Source organism: Saprolegnia parasitica (assembly GCF_000151545.1).
Source record: "Saprolegnia parasitica CBS 223.65 unplaced genomic scaffold supercont2.4, whole genome shotgun sequence".
In the NCBI taxonomy this organism is placed as follows: Eukaryota; Oomycota; class Saprolegniomycetes; order Saprolegniales; family Saprolegniaceae; genus Saprolegnia; species Saprolegnia parasitica.
The window spans coordinates 412347-431114 of record NW_012156398.1 but is presented as its reverse complement, the minus strand read 5'-3'; the positions used below and the strand labels follow the sequence as shown (position 1 = coordinate 431114).

Here is an 18768-nt window from a genome sequence, read left to right as displayed (position 1 = left end):
GCATGGTACGAACCTGCTGTAGCGCTGCGTACGACGATACACGAGCCCGAGCCCACCTATGTACCCTACCCCGCGTTGGGCAGGTGGCTTGATGTCGTTTTACACGATCGGCAGGAGCCTGCGATCGCGCGGCTCCAAGCAACGAGAGGTACCTAGCGCAATGAATTGGTGCGTGGACGGCGCAGAGGCGATCTGTGCGCTCCATTGCTGGTTCCGTTGCCGCAGCTGTCGGACCTCCGCCACGCGCGAGTTGGGTGCGTTTAGTCGGATCATTGGGTCGTTTTTTCGGATTGTGCGATTTTCGGGCAAGAGAAAACAGCAGCAGCAGCAGCTTGATGGCGGTCCCGTTGAAGGAAGGGCTGCAGCTCAAGCAGTGGGTCCTTGGTGAGAAGCTCGGCAGCGGCGCCTGCAGCGACGTGTACGAAGGTAGACTCGTGCATGGCGAGGATGATGACGATGTGGGCGTAGTCGCACCTCTCAAGGGCGGGCAAAGATACGCCATGAAGGTCTCGCCGATCCCTGCGCCGGCCGCGGGCAAAAAGAAGCGCAAGAAGACACACGCGGACCGCAGCGCCGACGCGCTCTACGCCGAGCACTTGCTGTACGTCAACAGCCTCGCGGGCCACGCGGGGATCCCGACGCTCCCGGCCTCTGGCGCATATGGCGAGGACAAGGGGTACCGCTTCCTCGTGCTCGAGCGACTCGGCCGGACGCTCGAAGACGTCAAGGTGGCGCATGGCCGACTGCCAGAGACGACGGTCGCGCGTCTCGGCCTCGAGATCGTACGACGCGCCTCCATTGTGTGGTCGCCTCACGGGTTGTAGATGGCGATTCTCCAGCATATCCATTCAAAGCGGCTCCTCTTTGTCGACGTCAAGCCCGAAAACTTCATGCTCAACACGGCCCCCGAGACAAAGGTAGCTTGGTTCACGTCGGCGGGGTACTCACGATTGCCTCAGGTCTACTGCGTCGACTTCGGCATCGCCGAGCGATACCTCCTCGTGACGGGCGTTCACAAGCCGTACAAGGTGGCTGGTGTCGTCGGAACGCCTACGTTTCTGAGCTTGAACTGCCACGAAGGCAGCAGTACGTTGTTATCAACGACGTAAGTCCCATCGTCCTTCTCGTTGCGTAGCTCCGAGCCGCCGAGACGATATTGAAGCACTTCTGTACGTGTGCCTCTACCTCGTGCGCGGGGACCTGCCGTGGCAAGGCGCCGCGTCCGACCAAGACGGCGCGCGGCTCAAGCGAGCGACGGCGCTCACGGACCTCTGCACGGGTCTCTCCTGTACGCACAACTATTCTCCCACAACGTCACGAGCATGATCCCTCTCAATAGCCGAGTGGGCCAAACTGGTGGCAACGATCCGGGCGTGTGGCTATGAAGACGCACCCGACTACGCCGCGATCGAAGCCGGCCTCGCACGCATTTGCGGGTCCGCGTCGCGCACGGGCACCTATGTGTGGGGCGCCACGACGACGACAACGACAGTATCCTCCAGCGCTGCCAAGGGCCGCCCGTCGCCGGCCAAGAAGCAGAAAGGACAGACACGTGCCACGGCCGTCAACATCGACGACGGCGACGACGACGAACCGTTGGAAGACAAACCGGCGCCAGCCACAGCCAAGGCCAAGGCCAAGCCAGACAAGGCCGAGCCAGCCAAAGCAGCCACAGCCAAGGCCAAGCCAGCCAAAGCCAAGGCCAAGGCCAAGGTGGCGCCAGCCGCGTCGACACGTCGTCTGGAGGCCGCGACGCGGGCCGTGGGTGCGGCAGCGGCGGCCAGCGCAGCCTCTGGAATCGCCACGCGCACACGGTCGTCTGGTCCCAGTGCGTAAAGCTTTTGTCGGCGGATACTTTGGACTGGAATGGAGGTCAAGATTCTTGGATGAGTGAGGATGGTTACGCGAGGTAGTTGTACAGTTGCGTGTTGGAAGCGTCGCGCTCGAGGTACTCGCGGTCGATGAGGCTCTCGATGCGGCGCTTGATGTCGACGGGTTTCGCCGGAAACTTGAGCTGCGTGAGGAGCTCGCTCATGAGCAGCGCGTGCGAGAGCTGCTTGCGCGACTTCATGATGCGCACAATGGCTGCATCCACTTGGTACTGCCGGTCGCGGAAGACACGCTCGTGCGTCTCCGTGTTCTCGGCCGTCGTCTCCTTCATCTGGATCGAGTTGATCTTGATGCGCATGAGCGGGTTGGTAAACGCCGCGTTGTAGACAAACTCGTCCGTGTCGGCCACGTCGCGACCCTAACCCCAAGGTGACAACGGCTCGAACGATTATCCAAGGCGCTACCTTGGGCTGCTTGGTGAGCACGCGGACCTTGCCGCACGCGAGGGACTGCAGCGTTCGCCGCAGCTCGCCGTCCTCGATGCCCGTCTGCTCCTTGATCTCCTTGAACCCGAGCGTGTCGCGGCCGTTATTGAAGCAAAGCAGTACGAGTGTCTGGAAGACCGAGACCGCGAGTTCCTTGCGCCCTTTCGGGAACGACGCTTTTACGAGGCAGTGGCCGAGCGAGTGCTGCCATTGGAGCTGCCGGCCCTGGTACTTGGACGTATAGAAGGCTTCAAAGATGGCCTTAAGCGGCAGGAGCGACTGCGGCAAGAGGATCTCGGTTGGCACGTACGCTGGCCAAAAGCCCGTCGTGAGGACGTGCACGTGCATGTCCATCTTGTGCTTGAGGTTGCTAATCGCGAGCCTACGCGAGTATCACATTATCAGCCACGATGACGTCCGATCGAAAAACGCACTGGCTCGCGTTGTGCTGCTGGAACTGCGTCATGACACTGCGCGAGAGGTCAATGTCCTTGAACATGCCTTCGAGCTACATCCCATGTCATCATTCGCCGATGTTATGCTCTTGTCTTGTACCTTGTTGGTGAACGAGCTGCCGCACTCGGTCTTGAGCTTGGAGATCATGGCTTTCTCCAAGTCGAACGATGCCGACTTGCCGAGGAGCAGTCGCTTCGCAAGGTCTTTCTTGTAAAAGGCTTCAAAGACATCCTTGCCTTGGATGTAGCGGAAGAGCACCATGACGCGGTCGAGGAGCGCTTCAATGTCGCGCTCGGACCCGTCTTTGTTGCCCGTCTTGAGCTTGGCGTCCACAAACTTGGCGATGAGCTCGGCCGGTCGGCTCGCTTTCGCGTTGATCGCCGACTCCATCGCCGACTTGAGTGCGTGAACAAAGGTCGTCTCGCTGTGAAAAGCGTCGCGCAGCATGACGTCGAGGTCGGCCTTGAACTGGAGGAGGCTCGCGACCATGCCCTTCTCGAGCTCGAGGCTCGTCGGGCTCGTGTCGTTGACAATCTTGGAACCGGTTGCGATGATGTAGCGACTCCAGCTGCCCTTCAGGAGCGGAAGCTGCTCGATGCGTTCAAAGAGGCCAAAGAGGCGCTTGAGGTCGTCGATGCGGTGGCCCGTTGCGAGCTCTTCAAAGCCGCGCTCGAGGAGGAGCACGGCGTGGGGCGCGAGCAGGTGGGTCTCGACGACGTGCAAGATCGCCTTCTTGGTCGTCAAGTTGTTGTCCATATAGCCCGTCGCGCGCTCGTTCTCTTCCAAGAGACGCTTCTCGACATGCAAGAGGAACGACGCGACGCTCGCGTCTTCCATGTGCTGTTGGCCTTCCGACGCATAAAACACTTCGGCCGCGGCCAAGAACGGGCGCTCGAGATGCCGGCCATAGATGTGGAGCGCAGACGTCATGCGTACGAGCGACTTGAGGTGCTGGCGCTGCACGGTCTCGCCATGGCGCTCGCGCTCGACCTCGCGCAGGAACGCGGTTGTGATTTTGGACTCGAGCGCCGGAAGCACATGGAGCGCCTCCTGGAAGCACGTCAGACCCATGTCGTAGATGGACGCGACGCCGGGTGTTTGCATGACGTACGTCCGATCCAGATAGAGGCAGAGGTTGCGGATCATGAGCAAGTCGGAGCAGAATTCTTCCCAGAGGCCGACGAGCCGCTCGACAAAGAGCGCGCTGTCCACATGGAGGAGGCCGAGGTCGTCTGCGCACGCCGACTGCAGCGTCTTGTCGACCGTCGTCGCGAGGTGTGTCTTGAGAAGGCCGTAGAGCCACGCGGCCTTCTTCTGGTGGCAGAGGTCCGTGACGAGGCCGTAGAGCTCTTCCCAGCCCAGCGTCGTGGTCGCGGCCGCCGACTTGTTCTGGAGGCACATCAAGGAGGCCTGGAGGTCCTTCCATGCGCGCTCCTCGAAGCCTTCCGGGACGCTCGGCGCCTGCTTGAAGGGCTTGATCGAGACCTTCCTCGCCTTCTTCATCGCTGGCCGCAACTTGGATGGCAAGCCGGAAGATGCAATTTTAATCGCAATATTTTATGTTGCATAGTGTTTCACAGTGTACCATCAAAGAAATTATGCAGGACCTGGTATTCCGCCACCTCAACGCTCCCGAGGACCCCCATGCAGGTGGCCGCCACATCGATCCTCGCTGACCGCAGCGACGTGATTCTTGCCTGCCACCCTCTCGCACCTACGGCTGCCCTACGCTGGGCGCTGCATCAACATGAACGCAAGTGGCATCGAAGGCTCGACCGCCGCATTAAAAGTTCAGCCACGTGAGCGCGCACACGGCGACGGTCGCGGGCGACGGCAGAAAGTCTTGGATCGAGTCCCATGAGTTGGCGTCGTGGTACAGAAAGTCCATGCTCTTCTTGAGCGACGGGTGCAGCACGTGGCCATGGCACTCGAAGAGCCACATGACAATGGCCCACGTAGCGCACGCGAGCACGGGGTAGACCTCGGGGAACGCATAGTCGCGGAGGATCGGCGCGCCCTTGGCGCTAAGGAGCTTGACGAGGCCGATGAGGACGCGCGAGAAGAGATACATGACGATCTGGTAGTTGATGTTCGAGTACTTGGACCAGATCGCATACCTACGAGGCCATGGAACGCTAAGATCTCAGTGCCATAAGATGACAGATGGAGATACCCGCCGATCGCGCCGGCGGCCGCCGCGTGCCATGGCACGACCGGGTTCAAGCCCGCGCTCGTGGCCGTCGCGCCGCCATGCATCGCCTTGAGCGCAAGCAGCGACGTCTTGTAGACACCGACAAAGCACGCCAAGTTCTTCGTGTGCTCGTACGTGAGCTTGATGATCGCACGGAGCTGGTCGCGCAGCGGTTTCTTCTGGAAGAGCAGCACCATGACCAGCGCTACATCATCATAATCATAGCATCATGTAGTTGACATCGCCATGGCCATCGAGGCCTACCGTGGGGCGCGCGGATCTTGGTGCCATAGAAGGCGCCGTTGCGGACGGCGCGGACGAGGCAGAGAACGTCGTGCGGGACCAGCGTGCTCATCATCTTCGCCGACAGGAACGACCGACTCTGGCACTTGGATCACTTATCCATTCGGATGGTATCCGTACGATCCAGCACCGTATCCGGACCTCCCGGTTCCAGATGGTCAGCGCGCTTGCAGTCGATCCGGCACCAGATCCGGCAAGGACGAACGCAATATACCCGCCAACTCAACAGAGAGGGTCGGCCGACAACCACGCTCTCGCATCATACAATGGAGTGTAGAGCCTGCTCTGGGGAGCCCAAAATACCAAGTGACATCGCTGTTTAATACTGACAACCAGATAAATTCTCGCGCAACCAGTCCCGGTTCCATCCAGGGGTACATACCTAATCATATACCCCTGGTTCCATCACGCAGAAGGTGTGGGAAAGAACGACAGTGACTGATCGCGACGCATCTTTCCGCGCAACGTAGAGATCGTATTGATTGCTGCTGCAGGCACGATCCAAGATATATTTGTGGCAAACGCCAGAAATAAGATGGTAGTGCCATTTCTAAAAGCACGGCCCTCGACGCGGGTGGCACTTGGTCGGTAACATCGCGTTTGAAATGGAATCGCCCATAGTTGGCACAGTGATAGAAGACACTTTGGAGAGCAGAGCAGACTATGCTGCGTCGTCGTTGCAGTCCTATAACGCGCGCAATGCTCGACAACCGATACAAAGCGCTTTTAAAGCGTTAAAAAGCAATGATCCACGCCATGATGGATCTTTTCACTTGGGGTAGTAGCGACTGGAGCAAGAGCGCAGCATTCTCAGAATTACTACGCTCCGAGATACCGGTATTGTATTACGTGGAGCGATCGGGACGGCTTTCGAGCTTTCAATGTTCGGATTGTCTGCACTTCTCTTCCGCACTCCAGTGTGCAGGATCTCCGCGAGCACCACCGATCGAGTATTCGCACGCTAGCAACTAGCCTACTCGCTGTCTACTCAGGCACATCTTTCAGAGACGTAGTTGCTGCCTCTACCATACTAGTATCCCACGAGTACGATACCGGGTCGCGATTTGGGCAAGTCCCGCAGAGTTTTCCAATAACGTTTGGATTGAAACTGCTGGATTGACTACTGTAGAGAAAATACCACATCTGATCAATCTAGTAACTTACTGACAGCTCCAGCGGCAGACACGACCATTGGCCCCCGTCGTGCACACGTTGTGGCACACCTCGAACGCGCCGTTTGGGTCTGGAAGGCCACGCGACGCGGCTTCTTCCTTGGTGGCATCGGCAGTGGTGGCAGACGCCGCAAGCACACTGAGCAGCGTCATCAGAATCGTCGTCTTGATCATTGTAGCCGAGGTGGGCAATTGAACTGTGAGCGCCCAAGTCGCCTCCATGAAGAGAGCAACGAGGGACGCTAGCTTTTAGAGATTCGACGGTTGCCACGAAATGCGAGCTCTTTGATGTGCAACGACGCGAGGTCCATCAAGCGACGTTGTGATGAGCCGACGAGCACTAGCGTGAGCAGATTTCAATTGTCTACAACCTACTCACGATGAAGACGACGATCTTGGTGACGCTGCTCAGTGTGCTTGCGGCGGCTGCCGACGTGGCCCCTTCAGATGATGCCACCACGAAAGAAGCCGCGCCGCGGGGCCTTCCAGACCCAAACGGCGAGTTTGAGGTGTGCCGCAGCGTGTGTACGACGGGGACTCATGGTCGTGTCTGCCGCTGGCGCTGCATTTAGACCCGACGTCTGGCTTAAGGATGCAATCCACCTCGTATGAGACGTGCCAGAACAGCTAAGGTCGTCCAAAATACAACCCATTCGCTGTCTCCATCCACTGTTTCCAAACAGTGTATTCCGACTTTGCCGTTTCGCGTGCGCCTGTTCGCATTGCGCCAAGCGCCGACAAGAAGAGTGAGGCAAGATGAACGGCGTGAAGCGCCACATTGGGACGCGAATGAAGGCGATGACGAACGCGACGACCAAGCCGGTCGTGCCCGGTCGGCGCGTGCCGAGCAAGAAACCGCTTTTGGCCCTGCAGCAGTACGAGACCGGGTACAATGTGCAGCAAATTGACGGCGGCGGCCCCAAGCCGCTGCGCATGCGGTCACTGCGCACGCTCTTGTCACCTCGCCGGGGTGGCGTCCGTGAGTCCTTCTCGCACCTCAACACCAAGCTGCGCGACTCGCGCACGTACGTGCTCGACCCGAAGAGCGCGCGTAGCATCCAGTGGGACGTCTTTATGGCATGCTTGATTGCCTACAGCGGCATCACAGTGCCATTGTATGTGAGTTTTCCAAGGTATACGTGGTCGCCGATCTCAGATCTCAGATCACAGCGATTCTGATATGCTGTTTCTCGTTCCTAGCTTTCAAGTCACGAGTCACTGGGCCGCCGTTGACAATGGCATTGACGTGTGTTTTGGCATTGACATTGTGCGCAACTTCCTCATGGGATTCTACGACGAGCAAGATCTTCTCGTCGTCGACGTCAAGCAGATCGCCAAGAGCTACCTTCGCACGTGGTTTCTCCTCGATTTTGTCTCGACGTTTCCGCTCGAAGCCGCCGTGAAGCTCTTCAACCCGTCCGTGGTCGCCAACTCGCACTCGCTCGCGTCCGTTCAGCTCCTCCGCGTGTTGCGCGTGACGCGCATCCTCAAGCTTGCGCGCCTCGCCAAGCTCCGCGTCTTCTTCAAGCGCGTTGAAGAAACGTTTGGGTTCAACCCCGGGGGCGTTCGCCTCGCGCGGCTCATCTTTGTCGTGCTCTTCCTCGCCCATGTCCTCGCCTGCATGTTTCACTGGATCGGCCAGCCGTACGACCCGACCGTTGCCACCTCCAACCAGCGATCGCTTCGCGTCGCAACGTCGGCCGTGGCCTCGACATACCGTCCCAACTCGACGTGGCTGATCGAAAACGATATTCGGACCCAGCCGGACAGCATTCGGTACCTCTACTCGCTCTACTGGGTCATTACGACCTTGACGGGCGTCGGCTACGGCGACGTGCACGCCGTCTCGGTCACCGAGCGCGCGTTTGCGATCTTCGCCATGATGGTTGGCGCGTCTGTCTTTGGCTTTGTCATTGGCAACATTTCGTCCCTCCTCGAGTCGATGGACACACGCGCGGCCGTGTACCAGCTCAAGATGGCGCTCGTGAAGGACTACATTCGCACCCACAAGCTGCCAAAGGACCTGCGCACCAAGCTCTCGCGGTACCCCTTCGTCTCGCATCGATCGTATTTTTTGAAAAAAAATGCGCGTGCTAGGTACTTTGAGCACTACCTCGCGCGCGCGTCGCTCTTTGACGAGTCGTCCATTTTGAGCGAAATCCCGCTGAGTCTCCGGAACGAGATTGTGCACTTTACGTGCCGCGAAATTTTTCTGTCCGCACGAAATGTGGTCTGTCATGCTGACAACTATCGTATTGCGTAGGATTCCAGCGTTTGCATCCATCAACACGCAGTTTGTCATGGACATGGCCATTTGCATCAAACCGCTCTTCCTCCTCGCCAAGGCCGTCATTGCCAAGCAGCATACGGTCGGCCGCGAGATGTATTTCTTAAACTCGGGCATCGTCGCGGCCTCCAACGCAACGGTGCACGGCAAGATGGTGCTCACTGAAGTGCTGAGCGAGAACGCGTACTTTGGCGAGCCGCCGCTGCTTTTTACACGCTGCGTGAAAACACGTTTACGTGCTTGACCAACTGCGAGATGTACACCTTGGCCAAAGACGACTTTGACGTGCTTTTGGAAGAGTACCCGGACACGGAGACGATCCTCGTCCAGCACTACCATGCGCGAAAAGTCAAGTACAACGAGACGCTAAGCACGATGCTGCAGCGCTTCAAGGTACGACTCTTTCCTGCATCGCACTCGCGTGAACGCACGTATGGTCCAGATGTACGAAATCTTCAAAGACGATGTGACCAAAGTCCACCGGCTCGAGGATTTTTGGCCCAATTTGCGCATTTCGCTCAACGGCAAACTCACAACGATCGAGCAATTTCCGATCCACGTGCTCAAACTCATTACCAACTACATCAACCCGCGCGGCGTCTCGCTCTTCAACTCGACGTTTGCCAAGCGCGTCGTGCTCGACGGTCTACCACACTCTATCGTACGACTCTTTAAACGTTCCATAGGTCTCAAGCCAAAGTACGCAACTGCATATACGTCACCGAGCAAGTTGCGTGCGATCATCCAGCCCACGGACCCGCGCAAACTCCGCTGGGACATTTTTCTCGGCGTCCTCATCATGTACAACGTCATGAACATTCCATTCCAGTTTACGTTCCAAGGCGGGTTTGTCGGCGACGACACACGCTACGCCAGCGTCATTGTACGGTCGCCACTGCGATACTTCAACACCATCACTGATGCGTAGTTGTTTGATTACACGGTCGACGTCCTCTTTGGCATCGATATGCTGCTCACGTTCCGCACCGCGTACGTCGACGAGGACGGTCAGATTGAGGCGACGCCGCGACGCATTGCGACGCGGTACTCTCTCACACAACGTCCCATGCGTTACCGCAACTACCTAGGTATCTGCGCTGGTGGTTCTGGATCGACTTTGTCTCGACGTTTCCGTTTGCATTGATCGCAGACACCGCGACGTCGACTGGCGCCAGTAGCGGCAACGGCACGCTCTCGGCCGTGGGAGGCTCCACTCAGTCGTACTACAACCTCAAGCTTATTCGTCTTGTGCGGCTCACGCGGCTCCTCAAGCTCATGCGACTCCTGAAGCTCAATCGGTCGGTCACAAGCATTGAAAACATGCTCGACCTGAACCCGGCCGTGCTCAGCCTCGTGAAGCTCCTCATTCAGGTGGATAGACGAGGCATCGCACTAGCATGATGGACACAAACTTGACTCTAGGTGTGTTTCATCGCGCACTGGTCGAGCTGCGCTTTTTTTTTCGTGGGTCAAGTCTCCGAGACCTACTACGGGCGCTCGTGGATCGGGCCGCTTCTGTGGTATGCGTCGACGGCCGACAAGTACATTACGTCGCTGTACTTTTGCTTTACGACCATGGCGACGGTCGGATATGGCGACGTGCTTCTCGCGACACCGATCGAGGTCGCGTACGTTATCTTCTACATGCTTCTCGGCGCGTCCGTCTTTGGGTACATCATCGGCTCCATGTCGTCGCTCGTCGATCAGCTCCAGACGCGCGGCGTCGCGGCAAAAGAGAAAACGGACCGCGTCAAGGTTGTCTTTTGTGCAAATCGTTCAAAAAGGTTTTAAAAGATGATAGGACTATATGAAGGAGCGCAAGCTGCCCAAGGCGCTCTGCACGCGCATTCGCCGGTACTTTGATTTCTACTTGGCCCAACAAGACGACGGGACGGGGCTGTTGAATGACCTCTCGGACGACCTCCGGACGCAGCTCGTCTTGTACTTGAACCGCGACGTGGTCTCCAAGATCCCGTTTTTCGCGCGCCAAGACGACGCGTGCATCTCGTACCTCATGGGCATTCTGTACCAAGAGTATTTTACGCCGGGCGAATATGTCTTTCATGAGGTAGACACCTCTCTGCATTCGATTCCGTTGATGCTGATGAGGATGACGTGCTGCGGTTAGGGCGAGTATGGTCGACACATGTATTTCCTCGTCAAGGGCACGGTCGAAGTGCTTATTCATGCTGGGACGCCGTCCGAGATCCTCTGCAAGGTAGTAGTAGCAAGGTCCTCGGCCCATGCTACCTCGATGGTTAGGTCTTGACCGAGGGCGCGTTCTTTGGCGAGCTCGCGATGGTCTTGAGCTCCAAGCGCTGTGCGAGCATTCGCGCCAAGACGTTTGGCATTCTCTACGTGCTAAGTCGAAGCGGCATGGACCACATCCACGCCCACTACCCAGGTACGCCGACGCATCCTGTCTCGTCGGCTCGAAATGGGCGTAGAGATCTCCAACATGATCATGGCCGAGATCAAGCTCAAGCTGCACAAGATCCAGGAAGAGACAGTCGAGCGCATGGAGCGCAAGAACGTCGCCAACCACCTCCCGAGCCGGAAAACATCGCTGACGACCGACACGGAGCTGCTCGAGGCCTTTGCGATGATCGACGGCGTCGCGACCGACCTCACGCGCTTCTTTGGCGGCGGCGAGACGGCCAAGCACCGTGCGGTCGCGGCCATCATTAGCCGCCTCAAGAAATTTGACTTTGAGGCGCCTGCCGAGACGCCCAAGGAGGTACTCCTCGTCCTTTGCCTCGTCCGAGGAGTGATGCATGTGTCGATGGCATAGCCGCCGCCGTCGCCCGAGCCGACGGCCAAAGACGCGTTCGTGCGCATTGGCAAGCGGGTGATTCAGCTGAACGCGTTCGTGACGCAAGCGCGCAAGTCACGGCGCGGGGCCACGACCCGCGTCTTTGGCTCGATCCCGACCCACGTCGACGAGATGCACAAGCTGCCGGACGCCAAGCGGTTGCTCGAGGGGTCCGTCGACCCGACCGGACCGTGCTTGCACGATGTCGAGGCCGTCAATCGCTCGGAGCGCCCCGAGACCTAATCCCTCTCCGCCCCGTCGCTCCATCGCGCGACCACAAGAACCTTCCTCCTTCTCCTTCCCGGCTCTTCTTCTTCTTTGTCGTCGTCGTCGTCCTTGCCCATGCCTTGGTCTCCTGCCTGGTCATCGCCATCCTCTACGTCTCCCTCGCCTCGTCCGCTTCCTCCACTTGCTCGTCGTCTGCTGCCTCCGCTTCCTCTTCGTCGTCGTCGTCCTCTTCCTCGTCGTCGCTTGCCATACAACCGCGCAGTAGAATCCCAATAAAGTCCGGTTTGCAAAGCGTACTTGCATTTCTTTGCGTGCCATACAAATGCCGAGCTAATAAAATAAAAAGGCGGGCGGTGGCAGCGACCACTCAACTGCAGAGCGTTCATTTAGCAAGAAGCAATATGGCGGCCATCAAGGACGACGCGGAGCTCGGGAACGAGCTCATCCAGCTGCAATGTCGCTTCTACGAGAACAAGTACCCGGAGATCGACGAGCTCGTCGTCGTGAACGTGCGCTCGATCGCCGAGATGGGCGCCTACGTCTCGCTCCTCGAGTACAACAACATTGAGGGCATGATCCTTCTCTCGGAGCTGAGTCGCCGCCGCATCCGGTCGATCAACAAGCTCGTGCGCGTGGGCAAGACGAAGTCGTCATGGTGCTCCGCGTCGATAAGGAGAAGGGCTACATTGATCTCTCGAAGCGCCGCGTCTCGCCCGAGGACATCCTCAAGTGCGAAGAGCGCTACAACAAGGCCAAGACGGTCCATGGTGTCTTGCGCCAAGTCGCGCAGGACACGAGCATCGAGCTCGAAGACCTCTACCAGAAAATCTCGTGGCCGCTCTACAAGAAGTTCAAGATGGAGCAGCCGCTCGGCGCCGACGACGAAAAGAAGGTCGAGTACGTGCACTGCTACGACGTCTTCAAGATGGGCATCACGGACCCGTCGGTGTTTGATGGCCTCGACCTGACGCCCGAGACGCTCGAGTCGCTGCGCACGCACATTCGCCGCCGCCTCACGCCGCAGCCGATCAAGATCCGCGCCGACATTCAAGTCACGTGCTTTACGTACGAAGGCATTGAGGCCATCCGCGAAGCGCTCCAGGAAGCCCAGCACACGGGCACGGAAGACGTTCCGGTCAAGGTCAAGCTCATTGCGCCGCCCATGTACGTCATGACGACCAACACGCTCGACAAGGTCAAGGGCATTGCGACGCTCCAGGAAGCGATCGAGAAGGTGCGCACCATCATCACGGCCAAGGGCGGCTCGATCGTCGTCAAGATGGAGCCCAAGGTCGTCTCGATCAACGAAGAACGCGAGTTCCTCCAGATGATGGAGCGACTGGAAAACGAAAACCGACCGGTCGACGGCGACGACGACGACGAGGACTAGAGTGTAGCTATTTGACGGTCCATCTTCCTATCGCACGAATAAGAATATGGCTTCTATTGACGACGACGACAGGCGCCCTGCATCGCATGGTACCTCTCGCCGCTCGCCAGCGTAGTATCCCTCGTAGAAGACACCAGCATCGTCATCCTTCGTCCCCAGCACCACACATCGCTGGCCTGTTGCGCTGCCATGCGAGGACCACGGCACCTGCTGCCGTAGACTCGGTCAACATGCATCGTCGTCGACCACGGAGAGAAAGGATTGCGCAATAAATAACCCATGTACAAGGAAGAGGACACTGTCTATGCGTCTACACGTCGTCGTCGTCGTCGTCGTCGTCGTCGATCGCATTCATGTCGTCGTTGGTGTCGAGACTCGTGCTGGAAAAGTCCGAGATGAGGCTCGAGAAGCTCAGCTGCGACTTGAGGTCACCGGGGCAGAGCCGGAACGAGTTAAACTTGGCCGGCGTACAGCGCGTCGTGCCAGGAATCGCTTGGCCTTCGTTGTGCGCAATGTTGGGGCGGCTGCGCTTGCGCGGCGAGTGCGGCGAGAGCTGCTTGAGCCGGCGAATCTCTTGTTCGTAGTGCGCAATGTTCTTCTGCAAGTTGACCAGGCGGTGGTCGAGCTTGGGCAAGAAGCGCACGAGGCAGCTCCAAAGCGGCTGCACGAGCCGCGCGGCGAAGAAATGCTGGCTCTCGACCATGTGCAGCGGGTCGTCGACGTGCAAATGCGTCACGGGCAATCCCTCGGCGGTCTCCATGAGCGCTTGGTACGCAAACTCCTTTGCAATCATGTTGCTCCACTTGAGCGCGATCGGCGTCGGAAACACTTGGGCTCCGAGGTCGCTCGCATGCACAATCGTTTGCACGAGGAAGATGCGGTCGTCGCCCGACTTGGCAAAGCCCGCGAGCGCCGCCCGCTTGTCGTCCAAGAGCGGGTCGGTCGTGCGCGCATACGGCGCCCAGCGCTTCTCGAGCGCCTCAATGTGCTCAAAATGCCGCGCCATGTCGGTGCCAATGATCGCGCGCACAATGACCTTGCGCGTGTACCGGTACTCGTCCGGGGTGAGACTGGCGAGGAGGTTGACGTGCTCGTTCTGGAGCAGCCGGAACGTTGTCGCCGCGTGGTGGCGCTCGAGCACTGCGTCGTCGTTGTGCAAGAGCGCGAGACCGCTCTTCGAATTGACTTCGAAGACGTTCGAGTGCCCCGGGTGGTCGATGTCGTGGCAGAGCGCAGCAAGGAGACAGCCAAACCGGTCCGGCGGCGTGAGCACAGTGACCGCTTGCGTCTCCTTGAGGATGCAGTACGACGTGTGGAGCACCGAGAACCCGTGCAGAAAGTTGTGGAACGGGTTCGGGTGGTAGTGGTCTTGGACCGACTGGATGAAATTCTGGACAATGTCCGGGTCGAGGTTGGGCAGGGCCATGACCGGGTCCAATAGCATGTGTTGCGTGTACGAGAGGAGCGTCTCGAGCTCGGTCGTAAAGACGTTGAGGCTCCAGCGCGGTACCATGGGGACGTCGACCGACTTGGTCTTGAAGAGCGCAGTGGGCGGACGCGGCGGTGTCTCGAGCGGCAGCGGACTCAGCGAGTCGGCGCTAAAGAACGAGTCGCTCAAGCGGTCGGCGAGGTGCGATTGGAGCGTGCACGGCTTGGACGTGAACGCCTCGAGCAAGTTAACTTGGGATTGCGCGCGCTCGGCCCAAAGCGACTCGGACTTTGTGTCGGCCAGTAGCTTGAGGTAGTCGGTCTCTTGGGACCGGCGGCGCAGAATGACGGCGACTTCGGACGCAAACGCCTCGAACGCGCACTCGTCTTCGTAGGTAAATTCGGCAAACTCGGTCTTGTGCCCGCCGACCTTGTTGATGCACTCGAGGACTGCGATGGGCTGGACGTCGTTCATCTGGTGGACGCCGATCGGCACGTAGAGCGCCGTCTTGGTGCCGCCAAAGCGGTCGTCGACGCTCATGTCAAAGCGCGGGTCGCTTGGCGCGTGCTTGACGTTGAGGATGTTGCTCGAGAGCGCGGCGGCGCCGAGGAGGCAGCCGTCGATCGAGAAGCGGAGGTTCGACCGCCGGAACGACGACGAGAGCGACCAGAGCTCGTTGCGCGGCCAGTCAAGGAGGAAGAGCGTGACGCTTTCGCAATGCACGATGTGGTTGGCGCCTTTGATGACGCGTTGGACGAGCTTGAGGATTGTTTCTTCGTTTGAAGACGAGCTCACAATGTGGAGGAGCGCGGCTTGGGTCCGCTGCGAGAGCACAATGTCGTGAAGCTCGATCGCTTTCCGCATCGCGTTGCTCAAGATTGGCCCGAGGCGCTGGAGCAGCCCGAGGTCGTACGCGCAGAGGCTATCGGGCGACGCCGACGACGCTTCAATGACCGCAAACGTCTCGCCGCTGCTGTCGAGCAACGCAAAGCAGAGGAGTGTGTTGGACGGGGCAACGCGCTCGAGGTCAACCGCGGGATTGTACGACGTCGGCAGCGATCGCCCCATGAACGTCGTACCCGACGCTGCGACCTCGGCTGCGAGGCTACAGGTGGTCGGGACGGCCTCGACCGCGCTAAGCTTGGGCACAATCTTCGCCATCGAGTCCGACCCCGCGTCAAGGAGGAAGACGGCGCATTGGTGGTGCGGGTCGTGCGAAAAGAGACCTTCGACAAAGGCAAAGAAGACGTCCATCATCATGTACAGGTCGTCATGCTCGAGCACGTCTTGGATGAGGCTGAACGCGCGTCGCTCCTTGGCTTCTTGCATCTGATAGCGCGCGACTTGGGCCTCGAGCTCCGCGATGCGATCGCAGCGCTGGTTGGTCGTCTTGGCCGCTGTCGTCGTCGTCGCCCTGGCCACAGTAGTGGTCGTCGTTGAGGTCTTGGGCGGCCCCGAAGCATGGGCGTCTACCTCGACCGGGCGTCCATTCGCATGGGGGATCGCTATGAAGGTTTCCATCGGCGGGTTATCGCTCACTGAAAGCGTCCAAAATTTAACCTGAAACCACATTGCACCCTCGCATTGAATTGCATAGAAACTCCAAGTGCAAGCACATGATTAAATAGACGTCGCATATGCGCAATTCGATTTTTTCGCACATTTGAACGTCGTCGCCCGTGCGACAGCAACGTCGACTACGGAGCGACTACGTACTCGTACTAACAGTCGACTAACTGCGGCTGGGGCCACTGACAAGTAGCTGCTACGACCATTGGCGGCAGCAGTCGCCAGCGCGGAGGCGTGTGCAATCGGAGGCACGTAATGCTGGCGCGTACTTGTACTACTGCGTCATTTTCGCGGGACAAATCCGATGTGTCGTCGTCGTCTGCCTGAGATACATGGACTTGCGCCCTCTCGGGTCAGCGGGTGTCTGGTCGGCGCGACAGGCGGAGGTGATTCTTGTCAGTAGCCAAGGAGGCGGCAGGAAGCTGGGAGCGCATGGCGGAGCATCACGGACCGCCGAGAAGTCCCATGGATCAAGTTGGTGCAATCAACATGGCCTCTCTGATATGAACTCGGGGCCATGATGGCGAGCGACTCTGGATCTGGACAGCAACCACCGGCAAGAGGCCGGCTGATAGCTTGCCATCATCAGCAGCGTGCGGGAAGATCCTCGTGGAAATCTAGAACTCGATTCGTGCAACGGGTTCCGATTCCGACAGAAGACCCCATCGAGACGGCGCGATTCTGACGCGGTGAACGAGCTGCGATTCGATGGTCAAGCTCGTTGCATGGCTCTCTACTCCGCTACTATTAGTTAGTCCAAGGCGACATGTGAAACGACAGCAAGTGGTGTTGCCACGCACCCATCTGCGTTGCCGTCGTATCAAGTAGGGGGCCTCAATAATATGCCATGCTTGGCTCCGTCGAGATCTTGGTGTTTGTATAGGTCGATCGACTCAGAGAGCGCGTTCTCCGGCGATTTCCATCCGTTTTCGGTGCCCCTCCTACGCCTCGCATATTATAATACCGTTCGAATGGATTGGCATACATTGTTCCAGTGGTATTGTAAAACAATACGATCTTTTTTGAGTTTAATTCTCGACATGGCAAATAAAAAAGGGTCCGGCGGGGTGTTCGAAACTCCGCCATTTCTGCATCGCCGCGGAGTCGCCGCCGGTCCGTCTCTCTCGCGCTCGCCGCTGGACGCAGCCCATCATCGGACGTCGCCATCCGCTACGCGCCCCAGCATCGCCGCATACGATTGCCATCATGGAGAAGGGCAAGAAGGTCCTGCCGCTGAGCGAGAGCTGGCTGTCGCCGTCCATGGTGACCTCGTACGATGGCCAGTCCATCTACGCTGGCCATCAAGAGAAGCTGCGCCTCGGCAACTACCTCGGCAGTGGCGTCGCTGGCGTCGTCTATGAAGCCTTTGAGCCGCAGAAGCAGCGCCACGTCGCGGTCAAGATTCTCAACCCGGTCGGCTTCAAGCTCTTTTCGCCGCTCGCGCTCGCCCGCTGCGATATAGTCCATGCTGGGCTCGTGTACAAGCCGCCGACACCGACGCCATCGATGCCAATGTCTCGCATGCACATCCAGAAGGAGCATATTTGGTGGCTCCTGCACCCGAACCAGCACGAGCTCATTCCGTGCATCAAGGACCAGCAAGGCATTAAGGAGCTCAACCTCGAAATGTGCGCACAGCTGTGGCCGCTCGACTCGCATCTCGACGACGACCCGCTCGAGATGGAAACCAAGCCCGATACGGTGCTCCACCAAGGCAAGACGTGGGTGCTCCCGACTCTGCCAAAGAAATTTGCGGCCTTTCTCCAGAGCCGAAAGACCATTTACCGCGAAATCGCCTTCATGCACCGCCTCACTGGCAATACGATCCACGGCAGCGTTAGCAACATGGGCCACCCGAACGTCCTGCAGCTCTACGACGTCCTCGAGTACGTCCAAGCGACGAAAAGCACGATCTTCCTTGTCCTCGAGCTCGCGGGCGGTGGCGAGCTCTTTGATCGCATCAAGGCCGAGTGCATTGGCGTGCCCGAGCTCGACGCCAAGATGTACTTTGCGCAGCTCATTGCCGGCGTCCACTACTGCCACCAGCTCGGCATCGTGCACCGCGACCTGAAACCCGAGAACCTGCTTTTGAGCGACAACGACGTGCTCAAGATCGCCGACTTTGGCCTCTCGGCGCAGTTTGCAACGCGCCCACTTCTCCTCGACGAGGCGTCTGCGGGGCCACCGAAGCCGTCGCCGTGCCGCCGGCTCAAGTCGGTGGTCGGATCGCCCCACTACGTGGCGCCCGAGGTGCTGCAGAAATGCCACTGTGGCTACGACGGGCGCAAGGCCGACATGTGGTCGGTCGGCGTCATCTTGTATGGTCTTCTCATCGGCGCGCTTCCGTTCGGGACCGACTTGGCCAACTGCGCGCGCTTTGCGACCTTTGCCGAGTACCTCGCGGCGCCGGCTGAGACGCGCACCTTTCCTCGGTGGCTCTTCCCCGCCAAGCTCTCGCCCGCCGCCATCGAGCTCCTCGTAGGGCTCTTGGACCCGGACCCGCTCTGCCGCTTCTCGTGCGACGACGTGCTCAAAAGCCGCTGGCTCGCCTCCTACTCTCCTGTATCCTAACCGTACCATAGCATTCATTCTTATCCCAACGCCACCTTTGTAATC

General features: G+C 58.9%; 8 protein-coding genes across 8 annotated transcripts; 4 read left to right on the top strand and 4 right to left on the bottom strand.

Moving 5' to 3' along the window:
* Positions 1–335: 335 nt before the first annotated feature.
* Positions 336–1836, top strand: SPRG_19271 (CK1/CK1 protein kinase; the record flags this gene model as incomplete). Its single annotated transcript, XM_012340298.1, has 6 exons — positions 336–426; positions 469–782; positions 825–917; positions 960–1086; positions 1136–1288; positions 1340–1836. 6 exons carry the CDS (start codon positions 336–338, stop codon positions 1834–1836), a joined length of 1275 nt encoding a protein of 424 aa, XP_012195688.1.
* A 64-nt stretch (positions 1837–1900) lies between these two features.
* On the bottom strand, positions 1901–4312 carry SPRG_01614 (hypothetical protein; the record flags this gene model as incomplete). Its single annotated transcript, XM_012339982.1, has 4 exons — positions 2871–4312; positions 2750–2823; positions 2295–2697; positions 1901–2248 (listed from the first exon to the last, which is right to left on the bottom strand). Exons 1-4 carry the CDS (start codon positions 4272–4274, stop codon positions 1901–1903), a joined length of 2229 nt encoding a protein of 742 aa, XP_012195372.1. The 5' UTR covers positions 4275–4312.
* Positions 4313–4554: 242 nt separating this feature from the next.
* SPRG_19270 (hypothetical protein) lies at positions 4555–5320 on the bottom strand (the record flags this gene model as incomplete). The annotated part of the gene is made up of 3 exons (XM_012340297.1): positions 4555–4888; positions 4945–5167; positions 5227–5320. The coding sequence occupies 3 exons, from the start codon at positions 5318–5320 to the stop codon at positions 4555–4557; spliced, it is 651 nt and encodes a 216-aa protein (XP_012195687.1).
* A 1873-nt stretch (positions 5321–7193) lies between these two features.
* On the top strand, positions 7194–8968 carry SPRG_19269 (hypothetical protein; the record flags this gene model as incomplete). The annotated part of the gene is made up of 4 exons (XM_012340296.1): positions 7194–7570; positions 7638–8480; positions 8535–8651; positions 8701–8968. 4 exons carry the CDS (start codon positions 7194–7196, stop codon positions 8966–8968), a joined length of 1605 nt encoding a protein of 534 aa, XP_012195686.1.
* An 11-nt stretch (positions 8969–8979) lies between these two features.
* On the top strand, positions 8980–11779 carry SPRG_19268 (hypothetical protein; the record flags this gene model as incomplete). The annotated part of the gene is made up of 11 exons (XM_012340295.1): positions 8980–9117; positions 9167–9368; positions 9411–9607; positions 9653–9768; positions 9813–10095; positions 10147–10479; positions 10526–10792; positions 10853–10942; positions 10987–11128; positions 11172–11461; positions 11516–11779. 11 exons carry the CDS (start codon positions 8980–8982, stop codon positions 11777–11779), a joined length of 2322 nt encoding a protein of 773 aa, XP_012195685.1.
* Positions 11780–12165: 386 nt separating this feature from the next.
* On the top strand, positions 12166–13154 carry SPRG_01613 (hypothetical protein; the record flags this gene model as incomplete). The annotated part of the gene is made up of 2 exons (XM_012339981.1): positions 12166–12396; positions 12438–13154. The coding sequence occupies 2 exons, from the start codon at positions 12166–12168 to the stop codon at positions 13152–13154; spliced, it is 948 nt and encodes a 315-aa protein (XP_012195371.1).
* A 310-nt stretch (positions 13155–13464) lies between these two features.
* Positions 13465–16073, bottom strand: SPRG_19267 (hypothetical protein; the record flags this gene model as incomplete). Its single annotated transcript, XM_012340294.1, has 2 exons — positions 13465–15997; positions 16057–16073. The coding sequence occupies 2 exons, from the start codon at positions 16071–16073 to the stop codon at positions 13465–13467; spliced, it is 2550 nt and encodes an 849-aa protein (XP_012195684.1).
* A 1249-nt stretch (positions 16074–17322) lies between these two features.
* Positions 17323–18741, bottom strand: SPRG_19266 (hypothetical protein; the record flags this gene model as incomplete). The annotated part of the gene is made up of 1 exon (XM_012340293.1): positions 17323–18741. One exon carries the CDS (start codon positions 18739–18741, stop codon positions 17323–17325), a length of 1419 nt encoding a protein of 472 aa, XP_012195683.1.
* Between the last annotated feature and the right edge of the window lie 27 nt (positions 18742–18768).